This window comes from Haliotis rufescens, unplaced genomic scaffold (assembly GCF_023055435.1).
Source record: "Haliotis rufescens isolate VD_foot unplaced genomic scaffold, xgHalRufe1.0.p SCAF_2, whole genome shotgun sequence".
Classification (NCBI taxonomy): Eukaryota; Metazoa; Mollusca; class Gastropoda; order Lepetellida; family Haliotidae; genus Haliotis; species Haliotis rufescens.
In genome coordinates, this window is record NW_025963890.1 from 35,957,599 (window position 1) to 35,973,110 (window position 15,512).

The 15,512-nt window shown below is 37.5% G+C and overlaps 1 protein-coding gene across 3 annotated transcripts in view; it reads right to left on the reverse strand.

Annotated features, from left to right (window-relative positions):
• LOC124113096 (thimet oligopeptidase-like) overlaps positions 1-14,370 on the reverse strand; it is a 39,134-nt gene extending 24,764 nt beyond the window's left edge. For all 3 annotated transcript variants that reach the window (XR_006857722.2, XR_007222248.1, XM_046473354.2), the window contains exons 1-3: positions 14,026-14,370; positions 11,673-11,812; positions 10,349-10,464 (exon numbers count right to left, since the gene is read on the reverse strand). Coding sequence is in view for 1 of the 3 variants with exons in the window: in XM_046473354.2 (XP_046329310.1) it covers positions 10,349-10,464; positions 11,673-11,812; positions 14,026-14,316 (547 nt within the window). In the remaining 2 variants the exon portion in view is untranslated. The remainder of the gene's footprint in view (positions 1-10,348; positions 10,465-11,672; positions 11,813-14,025) is intronic.
• Between the last annotated feature and the right edge of the window lie 1,142 nt (positions 14,371-15,512).

The following is a 15,512-nucleotide window of genomic DNA, read 5'->3' on the forward strand; positions in this document are numbered from 1 at the left end:
CCATGATCATAGGTTTCTGGCATGCCCAAACGATGCAACTCTACACAGCTAATTGTAGCGCCTCGGACGACAGGGGCACCCCATGGACCAAAATGAGGGGCTATTAACAAAACTTCAGGCAGCACTGGTGATATTGCAAGGTTTCACTGTGTTGCTGGTATCAACAGATACTGACAACATGAAGACTCTCAAAGACAAGTTATTGTATGCATAATGTAAACAGGCAGGGCTTGCTGGCCCAAAGAACAATGCAAAGTTTGATCGTGGTCATATTTCTACAGACCCAGAGGCTAGTGCAACAAGTAAGGACCATGCACTTAGGATTGAAAAATTCCCCAGTGGACAATAACAATCAGTGTGCATGTCAATCCCTGGTAAGGTATACACTTTGAACTGCAGAAATAGCAAACTGAAACAGTGTGAACATTAATGTCATGTGACAGTCATGTGCACAGATCAGATATACCAGGTTATAGGTTGCTGGGGACCTAATTCTTATCCGAAATCCCCACGTGTGTCTCCCAACATGAAATATTCAGGGTAAGGTAATGAAATAATAAGGATCTAAAAATGAAGAAGGGAGATATTTTTGGATGTCAAAGTTAAAGCTAATTTGTCTACCATGACATTATAATTATCACACTAAAAGCAATGTTAAAATACCTTCAAATTTACGTAAACAGAACTTTAAAAAAAATCTGATAATTTGAACCAAATAATGATTTGTCTCATATTTACCTGCCATGGGTACTTAGTTTAGAATCTGAGATAAGTCCCTGCAATACTGAATGAAATTTTTAATCAAATTTAAATAAATAGATTGCAAACACAAGTTCACATATACAATGAACACTTTTTATAACCGGATACAGTAGAGTAATAACAAGACTAATTTGAATATTTTAGTTCAGACTTATTCCAATGTTATGTGCTCACAGTAACATCTTTGCATTGGGGAAAAGTGCATGTATTATGCACACCCCTCTCTACTCAGGCTTACTTTTTGGAAAAGTAATGCACACATTACACAAGATAAATATTGTGTTCCCTCTGCAAGAAATATAAAATAAAATCCCTCACGCCTTGCCCTTTTTTCAAAAGTTGAATGAGAATATGATAATTATGTTGAACCAATGTACCAAGTATTAGTCAACAGTGGTGACATTATTCCAGTTACAAGCGAGCAAGGATAACAAATAGGCATGGGACAAGTCCAAATTTACTACCCAGGTACCCACACCCTTATTACCCGACCCTACCTGGGAACCCGCTGTAGGTCTCAAGAGATAGGTCCAAATGTCTGACTGAGAATAGTTTGACCGTAGCCCTGGCAACATGTATTTAGATACTCGTATAAAATGATCAGGTCATGCATAAACTTAAGTTGACTTATAACATATAAGGAATGCAAACATTAGTCACTTATAGTGTAACCATAGAGTTCTAGATAATTTTTGTCATTAATCAATATATATCACATGATTAACCATGGGTCCGTGAAGTCCTGTGGGTACCTGGGTCCTACTCAGTAGCCATCCGACCCGGGTATCTGAGTTACCCGTTACCCTAGAAACAAACAATGGACTTCACTGTACTCATGGAGCATCTTATCCGGATCCCCAGCATGACAAACAACGCCCTTAGTACCTCCAGAAACAGAACATGCTGATTTCCTAGGACATACTTGACACAATACATATATTCTAGGCTGGTTTGATGTTTCCCTGTTGGAAAAAGACAGCGTTCCTTTCTTATTCCAGGATCCAATGATTTTTTTTAGTGACATTGTACTTTGTGAAGTAGGATGCTGTATCAACCATTGATATCTAGCTGAGTGCAAGTCATCCACACAATTTAATAACAATGCGGCTTCCTTGTTACATTTGTGTTTTTTCAAAGGTTTACAATTCCTAGTTGGGAAGATTTAAGAGCTCCAGTTTTAACATGCCATAATACAATGTTGTACATCCTTGCTGAATGCCTACAGGGCAAGTTTATGATGCATATGTTGGCTGAGATTAAATGAGAACATCATTTAGCATGCAAAGTGGAAACTTTTAGTTGCCCAAATGGGTACATTTGAGTGCACTTTAATCAAGCTTAGAATTACATGAGACCACAGACCTAAATATGTCATCCAGGTCTGTGATGAGACCCCGTGGATTTAGAACATGACAGAAGATCATCTTCTAATATACACTATATATAATATAAAAAAGTTTGACTGTTTGACCAGTAGGGGTGTCACGATAAAAAAATATCAATATATTGCTATTGGTAAGCACTTAAAAGCTAATAAATCAATTGTTAAATCAGTTTCCGATCAATAGTATCGATTTCAGTAAGGAATATCGATATTTTCGATTGTATTTACCATATCAATAAAATACATGCAATGCTGTTAAAATCTGTTTTTCTTTTGATCATGAGTGGGAGTAATTTACACATGGTAATGTGGAAGTTTCTTTTTCTTAAATTATTAGGGTAAAGAAAAAACAAATCAGTCATATCTCAAGCTTTACTTTTTATTTAAAATCCATCTAAAATGACACACTGAAAACTATAAATATTTATCGTAATAGTTGCTTGCAATATCAATAGTTATTGCAATAGTTTCTTTCAATATCAATAGTTATCGCAATAGTGATTTCCAGACCAATAGTCACCCCTATTGACCAGTTAGAGTTAACAAGAGCTTATCTGCTCTCCCAAGAAATGTCAAAGTGAATAAGTGTGCAAGGGTAAGGGAAAAAATCTCAGGACGAGTACAAAACAAAATCTACTAGCCATGCATCATGACAAGTTGGGTTTAAGAAATTTTTCGAGCCCTGCATTTCATACTGAAGCATGAAGTATGCTGACATATGACATAAAGGAGAATTGCAAGAATTATGTAAATAATTCATTCCAGATGCAATGTAGAAAATTATTAGCAGGGTTCTAAATTAACATAAGTCCACTAGTCAGAGACTTGTAACATTCAAGAAGGGCTAGTGGCATTTCAATGTGGACTACCACTCTTTGACATCAGGTAGATTGCAACTCCATAGCATGTCATTTGCAAGTGCATGCTTGCCGTAAAAGGCAACTATGCTTGTCGTAAGAGGCCAATGGGATATGGTGGTCAGGCTCGCTGACTTGGTTAATGCATGTCATCGATCCCAATTGTGTGGATCGATGCTCATGATACTAATCACTGGATTGGATTATTTACAGACCGCCGTCACATAGCTGGAATATTGCTGAGTGCGGCGTTAAACAAGAAACCAACCAATCTTAGGCAAGTGCTTTCAAATATGGACCTGATACTCATAATGTGAACATTTCCAGAAGAGGAGCAGTGTTTAACCATAAACAAGTGGATACAAATGGATAGTGTTCCTGATCTTTAGAGTTTTGACAATAATGATTTCTCATGTGACTCATGGTGTAACAATGTTACAAGCAATAGTCAGACAAGAACTTAATGCAAATAAAGTTCAAAAGTAAGAAAATGTCGACATTGATAACAAATATGAAAGACTTTTTTTTATCCATAATGGAAAGATGTAAAAGTGTTGGGCTACTGACGACCTGTATTTCAGGAACAGTGGGAAAACAACTGTTGAGAGAAGGCTTCAGATGGTTGGCAATGGGCAAGTAATATTCAAAATCAGTGCAATAAGAGACACATTGGTTTAGACTTCATGTGACTTTTTGACATGAATACAGAAACATTGATACTGGACTGGCAGAATGCAGTAAATTACTATGTGAACAACGCAAAATATTGTCATTCATGGACTCTTAATTAGTTACAAACATTACTGCGATTTCTACTTGCTTGATAACTATTGCTTATATTCCTGACATGTTAAGATGTACATGTTTGTGAGTGCTTCTGAAAACAGACACGGCTGTACACCATTTGGCACTGTACAATAATCAGGCAATGTACCCGTAGCCTGTTTCATAAGCTAATTAATAATAAATTTGTTTTCCTAATGTATGAATAGTAATTTTGTGGAAATATGCTCATCTAATAATTTCTATGTATTGTATCAAAAATATAATTGGTATACACATGGTATAGCTAGAACAGTTTGAGAGAAAATACTCAAATTCATAAATCATCGGGCACCATTTTTCAAAGATACGGGCATGGCACATTTGGTCTAATATGATGGGTAAAATTAAACTGCAAGATAGATCAGGGCTAGATAAGGTCTAATATTGCAACCCATCAACAGGACATGGTCGACATTTTGATGGTGTGGAATGAGGAAGATGTCTTACAATTTGTCAAAATACAGCTGGTGTGGTTTGGGCATTCTGACATATGGATCCTTCTAATAACTCTTTTAGTATCACGTTATATGAACATGAATCTTTATCCCTGGAACATACCAGGACCTAGAAACAGGATCATATGTCAGGTTTATTATATGTTGTTTCTGTTTACAATGTTTGCAAGAGTAGTTATATGTACAATGTCATTGTTTTACCAGTATTTATTAATTTTAGACTGTAGTTTTTTGGCATAAGTGGTGAAATTAAAAAACATCTGTGATGTCATTCTATTGTTTGAATGCTTCATTACTTTTCAGGAATGGAAAGTTGTTTGTTAACTATACATTATCTTGAACCAGCATTTGAATTAATTTCCACTTGGAATGGACAGGAACTATTTTTTACATTTTGTGACAAGTAAATAAATTCAATTTCTTTCCGAAAACCTGTGTAGCCAGTGGGCTTTGAACCCGCATCGTTTGGTTTGAAAACGGGTAATTGTCAACCTCAGCTATGGTGGCACATGAAGGAATCGTGTGAAATTAACTATCAAATATTTTCATAATTTTGCATAATGCTTTAAACGCTCAAAATATTATGTATATATTGTATTAGAGCTGGTTACCTACAACAATGTTTCATATTTACAGCAATTACTTAAATCTTTGACGAGAAATACAAATCAGGTAATATATATATCCTTGTTTGGGGCTCTATATTTCCTATCATTCCTGTCAGCATGTATTGACAATATGCAAGCGAATGATGAATACTAGTTTAGGACCAAACAAAATTATGAAAAACCGTGTACCATGCATTATAAATGTCAGCTCGCGACGAAGCTTGGCACATGTGCAACAGCAGCAGAGAACGTATTCCTCGTGCATCACGCAATGGCGACTCACGCAGTATAAGTACAGACAACAAAGAGTTCTGGTTTATTTTTTAAATAATTTCCACAACAGAATATTTTGTCAAAATGTAAAAGTAGCTTTAAGTAGGGGAATATCCTCGTAATTCTCCATTCCTTAAAAATAATGGGCCTCAGCTCCATTATTTTTAAGGAATGGAGAGTTACTCCCACATTCCCCCCTTCGTATATTTCCAACAGATGGAAAGATTAAGAGCCACATTACAATAATCGAGTCTGGACCAGTGGTTAAATGTAAACATTTATTTTGTCATCATACCACAAGAACATTTAAAAGTGAGAATTATTTATTTCAAATTTTGTTTTATTGCAGGAGTCATATTTTGTATGCTTAAATCATATATTAAATGTTTTGGCATCATTTGAGTGCAAAATTGATAGAAAAACTTTAGAATAATGAAAAATTAGTGTATTGATTGATAAAAAGAGGCAAATTACGCGATTTTTCTGCAATTCTGTGGTGAGTCACATTTTCTGCAAAACTTTCCCTGAAATTTGCCTGGGACTGATGAATACATACAACTGATTTGTGGTGTAGTAGTGACATGTATCTATCTTCAGTCAGCTAATGAAATGAGGCCATGTATAACTCACACAGGTCAAATGAGTCTACTCTGTGCACGAACAAGCATTGCAGATGGCCGAAAGTCACACATTGCATGAGATATATTTGCTGTTTGTGCAATGTAATCTGACAGCTTATTGCACTATCAACTTTCTTTGTTCCATTTGCACATAAATTATGCAATTGACCAGCCGACTTTCTCAGCCAATCAATTGAGAGGGTTCCCCATGTGCGTTACTTACAGTGAGGAAATCCATGGAGCAGCACATATGCAGTAGCAGCAACTACTTGAAGAATTTATTTTCGAGTTGACGATTGCTTGTTCTTATTTTGGGGTCAGACCATGTTTTTCAGGTTTGACAGTTTCTTAAACTGCAGTCAAAAGCACACCTCTTCTGTCATTCAAATAATAAGAACTAATTTATTTCTTCAATGCATATATCACATTAATGTTGACTTGGTCAAGTAATTATTTTCATTATAAACAAAAATCTAAATCCATACTAAACTGTACATATATATGGTGTAACATTGTTTTCTATGTACGAAACCGCCTCTGTGGTCTAGTAGTAGAGCGTCTGCCTGGAGAGCAGAAGGTCCGGGGTTCAATCCCTGGCCGTGTCATACCAAAAGATTTCAAAAATGGTACTTGTTGTTACCCTGTCTGGCGCTCAGCACTAAGGGGCTAAACAAGGACTGGTCTGCTCGTAGTCAGTACACTGTGTCTGAGTAGGGTATTCATGTTAAACTGCGGCCTGGTATCTCAGTGGGCTAGCACTATAAATCGTCATCAGTCTGGACTAGTACAAGCAGCCACACACACACACACCTTCATGTGTATGCACGTTGCTACATAAGTGCAATAATCTTGGACGCGACGTTAAACCCCATTTCACCTCACCTCGCCCATCTTATGTACAAAATTCAGCCAAATCTCAATGTCTATCAGCAATATAATTTACTTCATCTGAACTATTTTTTGTTTAGATGCAGAACAATTTAGAAAATAAGCAGGAATTAATTACTCTCGGATTAATGCATGAATTCTCACATCTGACTGAGTGAGTGTTATCAACTGCAGTCAACAACACTCCAGCAATTCTTGTTGGCCTGTACAAAATTTGGCTCCAAAGAGACCAGTGATTGATAACATGAGGATTGAGATTGATCATATCAACAACTACAAGAGGCATGGAATCTGTCTTGATCTGCATGAGTGCTGTGTGCCAATCTGTCACTGAGGTTGGGCTGGAACAGGTAACCCGGGTACTCGGGTCAGATGGGTAGTGAGTACGACTAGGGACCCAAAGGACTACCTGGACCCATCGTTAGTCATATTGTTTAATGTCAAAATTTATCTAGAACTCTATGGTTACACTACAAGTCACTAATGTTCTCATTTCTTTCTGACTGCACCCATTCCTTTTGACTTTTATACCTTTGAATAAAGATATAACTTCAGTCAACTTCAGTGTATACAGAACCAGATATATATGTATCTGAATACTTTTTGTCAGGGCTAGAGTCAAACTATTCCCAACTGGTCATTTAGTACCTATCTCTTGAGACCTACAGCTGGTACCCTGGTAGGGTCGGGTAATAGGGGGATGGGTACCCTTGTAGTAAATCTGGACTCGTCCCAGCTCTACAGTTGTGGTTACCCTTCCAAATACTACTCATATTCAGAGGCCACTGTGTCCAGCTAATCCCCACGCTTGGTCAGCATGACTTTTATCAGCATACTGAATTACTACTAGCTATTCTGCAACATATTTCCATCACGGTGAGTTAATGAGTTATTGCCGCTTTGAATGGTATTTCAGTTATATCATGCCGTGTTACTTAATATAGGAGTTCAGCCTGAAGTGATGCAGGTGTTTTACAACTTTGGTAAAAAACAAGAGAGAGTGATGGCAGTTTCAAGAACTAAGAATAGTACTCAATCAAAACGACATTTGCTAAGAAAGGGGATTATTCTTAGTTTTCCTTATAATCCATCAGTGCATACTTCCCACAGGTGCCCAGTGTTGGAAATTGGCACTAGTTCTACTGTTGTTGCCAAACTGCCCAATAGCTAAGGTATCCTAAGGACAAGCAGAAATATGCCCTTTTTATAAAGACTAGTGGACCAAAACTGTTAGTTTCTATCGCTTGGTGAGCAATGATAAATTGACATTCTTCACCTTTCTTTTTAGCAGTTACAACTTGGTATTTGTGGGAAATATTGCCCTGAGAATCATCAATATCACTCAACAGTGGACATGTTTCTGTCAATATCACTGAACAGTGGACATGATTCTGTCAATATCACTGAACTGTGGACATGATTCTGTCAATATCACTGAACAGTGGACATGATTCTGTCAATATCACTGAACTGTGAACATGATTCTGTCAATATCACTGAACAGTGGACATGATTCTGTCAATATCACTGAACAGTGGACATGATTCCGTCAATATCACTGAACAGTGGACATGATTCTGTCAATATCACTGAACAGTGGACATGATTCTGTCAATATCACTGAACTGTGAACATGATTCCGTCAATATCACTGAACAGTGGACATGATTCTGTCAATATCACTGTACTGTGGACACGATTCTGTCAATATCACTGAACAGTGGACATGATTCTGTCAATATCACTGAACAGTGGACATGATTTGTCAATATCACTGAACTGTGAACATGATTCCGTCAATATCACTGAACAGTGGACATGATTCCGTCAATATCACTGAACAGTGGACATGATTCTGTCAATATCACCGAACAGTGGACACGATTCTGTCAATATCACTGAACAGTGGACACAATTCTGTCAATATCACTGAACAGTGGACACGATTCTGTCAATATCACTGTACTGTGGACACGATTCTGTCAATATCACTGAACTGTGGACATGATTCTGTCAATATCACTAAACAGTGGACATGATGACAGCAGTGGAAGTTAATGTGTAATTAGTGAGCAGACATTTATATATTTGAAACCTCCAGCTTACACCATTGACTCCAATTTCAATTTCTGGGCAAAGAGTGAGTAAGCAAAAGAATACTCAACACCAGCAAATATGAAAACACATAATAATCTTTATCTCCTAAACATTAATTCATATTATAATCCACCCTACTGAAATACCATATCCATTTATTTATAAACATATACATGATATAGATAATTTCCACAATAAAACTACAATCTTGAAGACAATATCAATGGTTTTGGTCTGATGGCTCTAGGCTTAAAACTGTGTACAGACCTCCCACACAGTCATTATTTGGGTAGAGCTTCACATTTTGTATCTAAACTCACTAGGGAAATCTACAAATAGTAAAATAAGCATTAAACAGGTGGAAATGTCCAAAAATAAATCTCAGGCAAATTTACTATGATGGAGCAGGTATTTAAAATGTCAGCCAAAACTTGTTGAAAAAATTATGGCTGTGGTGAGATGTCACAGGACATAGCAGCATTTGAGGGACGACAGGCGAGAGGGTATGAAAACACAGCTCTCAGAGCAAGCATAGGCCCACCAGGAGACAATGGTGAGGACACAGAGTTGACAGATGAGGCAATATTGAGGAGGGGGAGTGGTGGCGCAGGGGGGGGGGGGGGGGGGAAGAGAAATGTTTGACGGATGTGAACAACAATCAGCACACATAGGTAATAAACTCAATGTCATTCTGATTACCATGGAATTAATACCCACAACTATGAACATGATGAAGGTCAAAGGTTGAAGTTCACAATACACAGCAAAACATAACATGTTTCAGAGGTCAGAGGTTTCAGATGTCAAAATGTTTCGACACCAAGTAATACAGACACTGACATAAAATGTGCTAGTGGTCCAGCAGAAAGTTTAGTATTTTAAAGTGCAAGTTTCATGGCTCATTGTTAATGCTGATATCGTATTCAAAACATTGAAAGCAGTTTATTTGCACTGTCCTGTCTATCAAATTCAAAGGCTGAAATGAAAATACAGCTAAGGTGGAGCCTTTATATACAGAGGCTCAAACAAAGTCTGACCTCCTGATCCCTTCAGTCGCCTATTAAAACAAGCATAGTCGCCTTTTACAGCAAGCATGGGTTGCTGAAGACCTATTCTACCCCGGATCTCCACGGGCCAGCCACCAAATATGTCATGATATTGAATGAATACTAGCTCACCACTGAAACTTGCAAATATATGTCAGATTTCTGGTCCTAACATTTGAAAATTAATTATACACAAACTTTCTGCTTCATAAACCTCGAGATTTCAGAGGAGATGCTGTAATGCAGCAGAACTAGATCAAGAGTTTAAAATAAAGGTTAAAGGCTGTAATTGGCTAAAAATATCAATACATGCTTAAAAATATATTACATGCATACTTACTTCATAGCAAATTTCATAATGAAACATGAAGTACTGGCAACAATAATATGCCTAATAATCTAATATTGGACTTGAATTCTGTGAGCCCCTTTATAGACACCATAGTATTGGATGAAAAATAAAGTGTTACTGGTAGTGGAAAATTAGGACAAAACATTTTTATAACTGTTGACAAGTGTAAAATTTGACAAACCATTCCTCTTGCCCAATTTGATGAGCCTTTCTACGTATCGCTTAGCTTCTGGAGATATATCAGCTTTGTTGTTCTTCTGGAATGCCACAATGGCATCAAAAACATCCTGTCTCATGCTGCAACACAAGAAAAAAAACATTATGGAAGAGAAAAGCATAAATAATTCTAAAAATAAGTCAAAACAATAATATATGTCTCTCTCTTAGTTTAACGGCAGCATTACTACTTACACATATAGGAAATATACAATGTCACTCCACATACTGACTATCCTCTGACTATGAAAGTCCAGTTTCCATCCTTGCTGAACTACCCTGGAATTTCGTGGCTTGATCGTAGCGACACCAGTGGCTATTACGAGTTATGTCCCTTCTATGTCTGTCCTACTGACCAAATAGATTCCACCTCTCATATCACTTGCATTTATTTCGAACAAAATGGCAGCGCCCAGTAAAAACAATCTCATTTTGATAATCAAGATCTATGTTGTAATAAAATGTGCATCAAATCATTTGAGCACCTTGATAATAAACAGGAAAAGATTTGGAAAATATCTGTTGACGACTAGTTGACAGTACACAGTTTGCACCTTGAAATCCATGTTGTTTACGAACCAGGTGTCCAGTTCGTTGCAAGATTTTGATTGGACTATGCATAGACTTGTTAGTCAGGCCAAAATGTAACTCTGTAATTCCAGCCTAGATGCCAACTGGATTTACAGTCAGTTAACTCACTTGCCTCAGGAAGATATCATACTCCAACATAAAAACATAATAAAGCACCGTCACAAATTAAGTATCTTTATTGCAGTATTGGAGTCTTGACACGACAAACCAGTGAATGTTGTTATGTTCAACGTCCTATGCCATCAGGGAACAATGACTCAACATGAACTAAGCTATGGAGTCTGACAACCCAAACCATGTTGTCACCTCTCAACCATAGGTTGAGACCTATTGTAACCTGTAGTCCCCACAGTGACAAAAACTAAAGGGGTTCAAGTGTTCATGCTAATAACCGTTAGGTCTTTGGTTAGTATTAAACATTCCCCAAAATAATTATAAAATGAATTTCACAAAGATATTTTCAGCCAGCAGGCTGGTCAGGTAAAATAATTTTTTAGATAATGCTTTCCATTTAAACTTAAAGTCAAAGAGTAAATTCCATTCCTATACTGTCCTACCTTGACGTTTTTTTAACATAGAAACATTTCAACAGGCCCCTCAGAGAGACTTTTAAAGAAAAGTTTCAAAATTGCATTTATATTCTGTTTGCAGATCGTAAACAAAATTCATGGTTGTTCTCACTCTGCTAGAAATCTCACCTCATTTCTACTTCAAATTCGGACAGTTTCTTATCTGCCTCCACGCTGACATCTCGGAGTGCTTTATCTGCATACACATGTTGCACAAAGTCCAGGTTATTCCTCTTCACTGAGTACTGGCAATCATTGTCTGCAAGTGCCTAGATTCAAACAGTTTTAGTCACTGAAGTAAGTTATGTTTGCAGCGGTTTTAAATTACAACTGACAGGTCCACATCAAGTATATTAATCACTGGTACTTGTGCATTCAGAAAAATCATTAGACTCAAAATACATGACCAAAAACAAACACACTTATCCTAAAATATGATTAGACAGGCATAATGCAAGCCTTTCAGTGTGATTTCATATCGTTTTGCATCATTATATACGTACACTACTATAACAGTGACTGTGACGTGCATGACAACACAGCTCTACACATCTGTAGGGCTTTGATGACAGCTTTGTGGATCCATACAACCAATGTAAATAAAGGATATAGTTCACAAATGGAAATAGTCTTCCATCTCTTCGGATATTTTCTGAATGAAAGTTAAACATTTCAGGACATATGTTTCTGTAAATGTGTAGACTTGTCAAACACAGATGAAAAACATGTTCAATATCTTGACTGGACTGTGTGAGATGTGACGATGTAGCAGAGGTACTTGGTTCGCCGCATGGAACTCTGGGTATGACAGTGTGGCTTCAAAAGCCCAAGGCAATTATATTGTAATCATTGTTTTGATAAACAATAGCTTTAATCAAGCTGGCAATTTGTATTTTGTAACTCATCCGTAAAAATCACGAGCTTTCTCTTCAATTTGCCTCCAATGAAAACATGACCAGAGTCAGTTCTTTGGCGCAGTGCTTGGGTTGTTGGCTTCGCTATCTGGAGATCTGTTGTTTTGGTTTGCGAATTGAATCGTGCATTAACTAAAAGTGTCACATCACACTCGGACGTTATGTAGCAGGGCGTGGAGTCATACCACAGATGACATCCTTACCTTGTCAGCTTGCTGACGGGGTTAACCTCTTTGGTCATGTGGACAAGGCGTCCTCCCTTTGATCAGAAGGTCCGTGGTTCGAATACCATCATAGGACTTGGAAATATTATGGCCGCTACATTGGCACCCAACGTGGGGCTGCCACTATGCGGCCAGGGACATGCCTTCTGTTGACGGTGGAGTATGTAGCAGGGTGTGGAGTCATCCCACAGATGACATCCTTACCTTGTCAGCTTGCTGACGGGGTTAACCTCTTTGGTCATGTGGACAAGGCGTCCGACCTCTGATCAGGTCTGTGGTTTGAATCCCATCACAGGACTCGGAAACGTTATGGCCGCTACATCATGAAGAAACACCTAGAACCGTCGACATACTGGCCCTTTAACAAGAGTCTGTTTGGTTCATCATTTTTGGATAAATATTTCTCTCTTCTAATGAAAATTAGCAAAAGTAAAATGAGATGTGATTATGTGCACAGGGTATAACAGGGGGTTGGCATTGATAGGTTCTCCGAGTTTACTGGTTGCTAGCTACCTATAATCATTCAGTACCCTTTTTTTGAACGACACCTATTTTCGAAAACACCCAACATTGGGTTCATGTGAAGTACTGTACACCTGTCAGAACATTCTGATGTCATTCAGAATGTTGGTGCCCTGGCTTCATGATGAAAAGGTCAAAGTAGTGTGATGCTACAATTTGAAAAATATTTATATCTTATGAATAGGTCTCAAATTTTCAGTTACTTTTGGACTTTAATGCCAACCTTACTTATGTTGAGAACTGAGCGCCAAACTATTTGTGTTCATTTCATGGAAATCTAAAGCTCCAAACCAAGCAGGTGTTTGAAAATAGGTGACGTACGTCACTCAAGTTCAGCAGAAGCTTACAAACGAGTCAATGGAGGTCATGCCTTTTATCAAGGATTTTCGTTTTCTTTCGGAATGTAGCTGAATTCAGCTGTTGAAGATAACGCCTACTGGTATGAAGCAGAATTTGAGTTTGATTCTTCACCCATCCCTCGAAATAACAGCAATGATAATATTGATATCTTAACTGTTTCGCAAATGTTTTTTTACGTTATGTGTAACATTGTTAAAATGTGCAAAAAAAGAAGTATCAAATTTATATGAACAGGATAGTTTTTCATGCATCTGCACATGCATGTATGGCAAATACACATTGTTTTTGGTATACAATTTGATAACTATGACAAACTTGCAATCAAACTCAACAAGGCTAAAATGACCATATGTGTGCACGAAAACCGGACAACAGGATATCATACTTACAACAAATATTGAATGCTATACATGTCTATCTTATATGCTAGTATCATAGTATGTGTATTACTTCTCGCTGTACCTTAACAACGTTCCTATAATTGACTTCTTCCGGTTTCAACAGCCCAACTGTATCGTACGCAGCTTTTGTTTTTACAATGAGTTCGTCGGCAGATGTCTTTATATCGTCTGCTGTTATTTTCCAGGACAACAGGTTACCGGTTACCGACATGCTTCTAACTTGGACGAATGTGTGACTTGTGAGCAAAGAAATCAAAGGCGAACACCTGATGCGGTTAATATGCGTAGGGTTGAGAGTAACTGATAACAATTTGACTACGGATCTAACAGCTGTTAGCCTACAAATGTTCATTCGTGATCTGGTTTTGTTTTCGGAGAAAAGCGTGTCGGAAGCCACGAGCAGATAACTCCGACTCCTTCCGGTTGAACGCACGACAGCTCTGAGTTGCCTACCTTGGCTTTTGTGTTTCAAATCACTACATTCGGGTACATATATTAATATTTTGTATAAAACCCAAACTATTACGTCATTGTTATCTTTATTTGCACATTTCCTACTCTACTGGGTTTCATACCACCGCGACTGTTCATGATATTTATTTTATTCTAGTTTCTTATTGGATAATGGATACTCATCTGTTAACAACGTATTTTGGGGGGTTCTAAATAGCATTACTGAATTATTGAAATCCTCGGGTCAGAAATTATTCTGTGTTTTTGTCGATTTTAGAAAGACTTTCGATAATGTGTGGAGGTATGGACTATGTCTAATTTAACATCTTATGGTGTCGCAGCAAAATTATTCACTCTAATCAGAAATATGCATGATGTTATATGCAAATGAAAACAATTAGCCAATCAAATCAAGCCAGGTGTGACATGCGCAGAGGGCATCTGGTACCATTCTGAATGCCTGGTCGTTATTAGGGACTAGCAGATATGAGCTAAGAACTTTTCAAGTAAGAGGTAAGTGTTCCACGTTTGTACTAGAACTATTAAAAAATCAAATATATACCCGTTCGAAATAAATCTCACAATCAAAAGCTCACTTACAAAATAGAATTTACTTCCAGTCAACAGATGTCGTCTGCTCACGAAACAAGTTGCATGGCGGCAAACTATGAAATAGACGATGTATAAAATTATATAATGACTCAAACATATGTTATTCACAATCAGTAGGATTGGAGAAAGGCTCCCGACGCTTCCTCGGCCCTTTCCTTTTCAGAAGTACAGAATTATTAATATACCAAATTACCAATACATGTAAGCAACAGTATCGTTGGATCATACGTTTTCGGACGGCTATGTTTATCGCGATTGCTCGCGCTATAACGAGGAGTGTAGCGTCACCACACAACCATTGTATATACTCAGATGGCTTGTTTTTTAAGATAATGTTGTCTTTTATATGTGAGTTAGATGTTTTACAGTTGTTCTTGTGATTAGCGAGAAAACGCCCGAAAACCCATAACACAGGGATATTATTTAAAACAAACATAATTGGACACACAAGATGTTATTAAATTATATTACATTTTTCCAGGG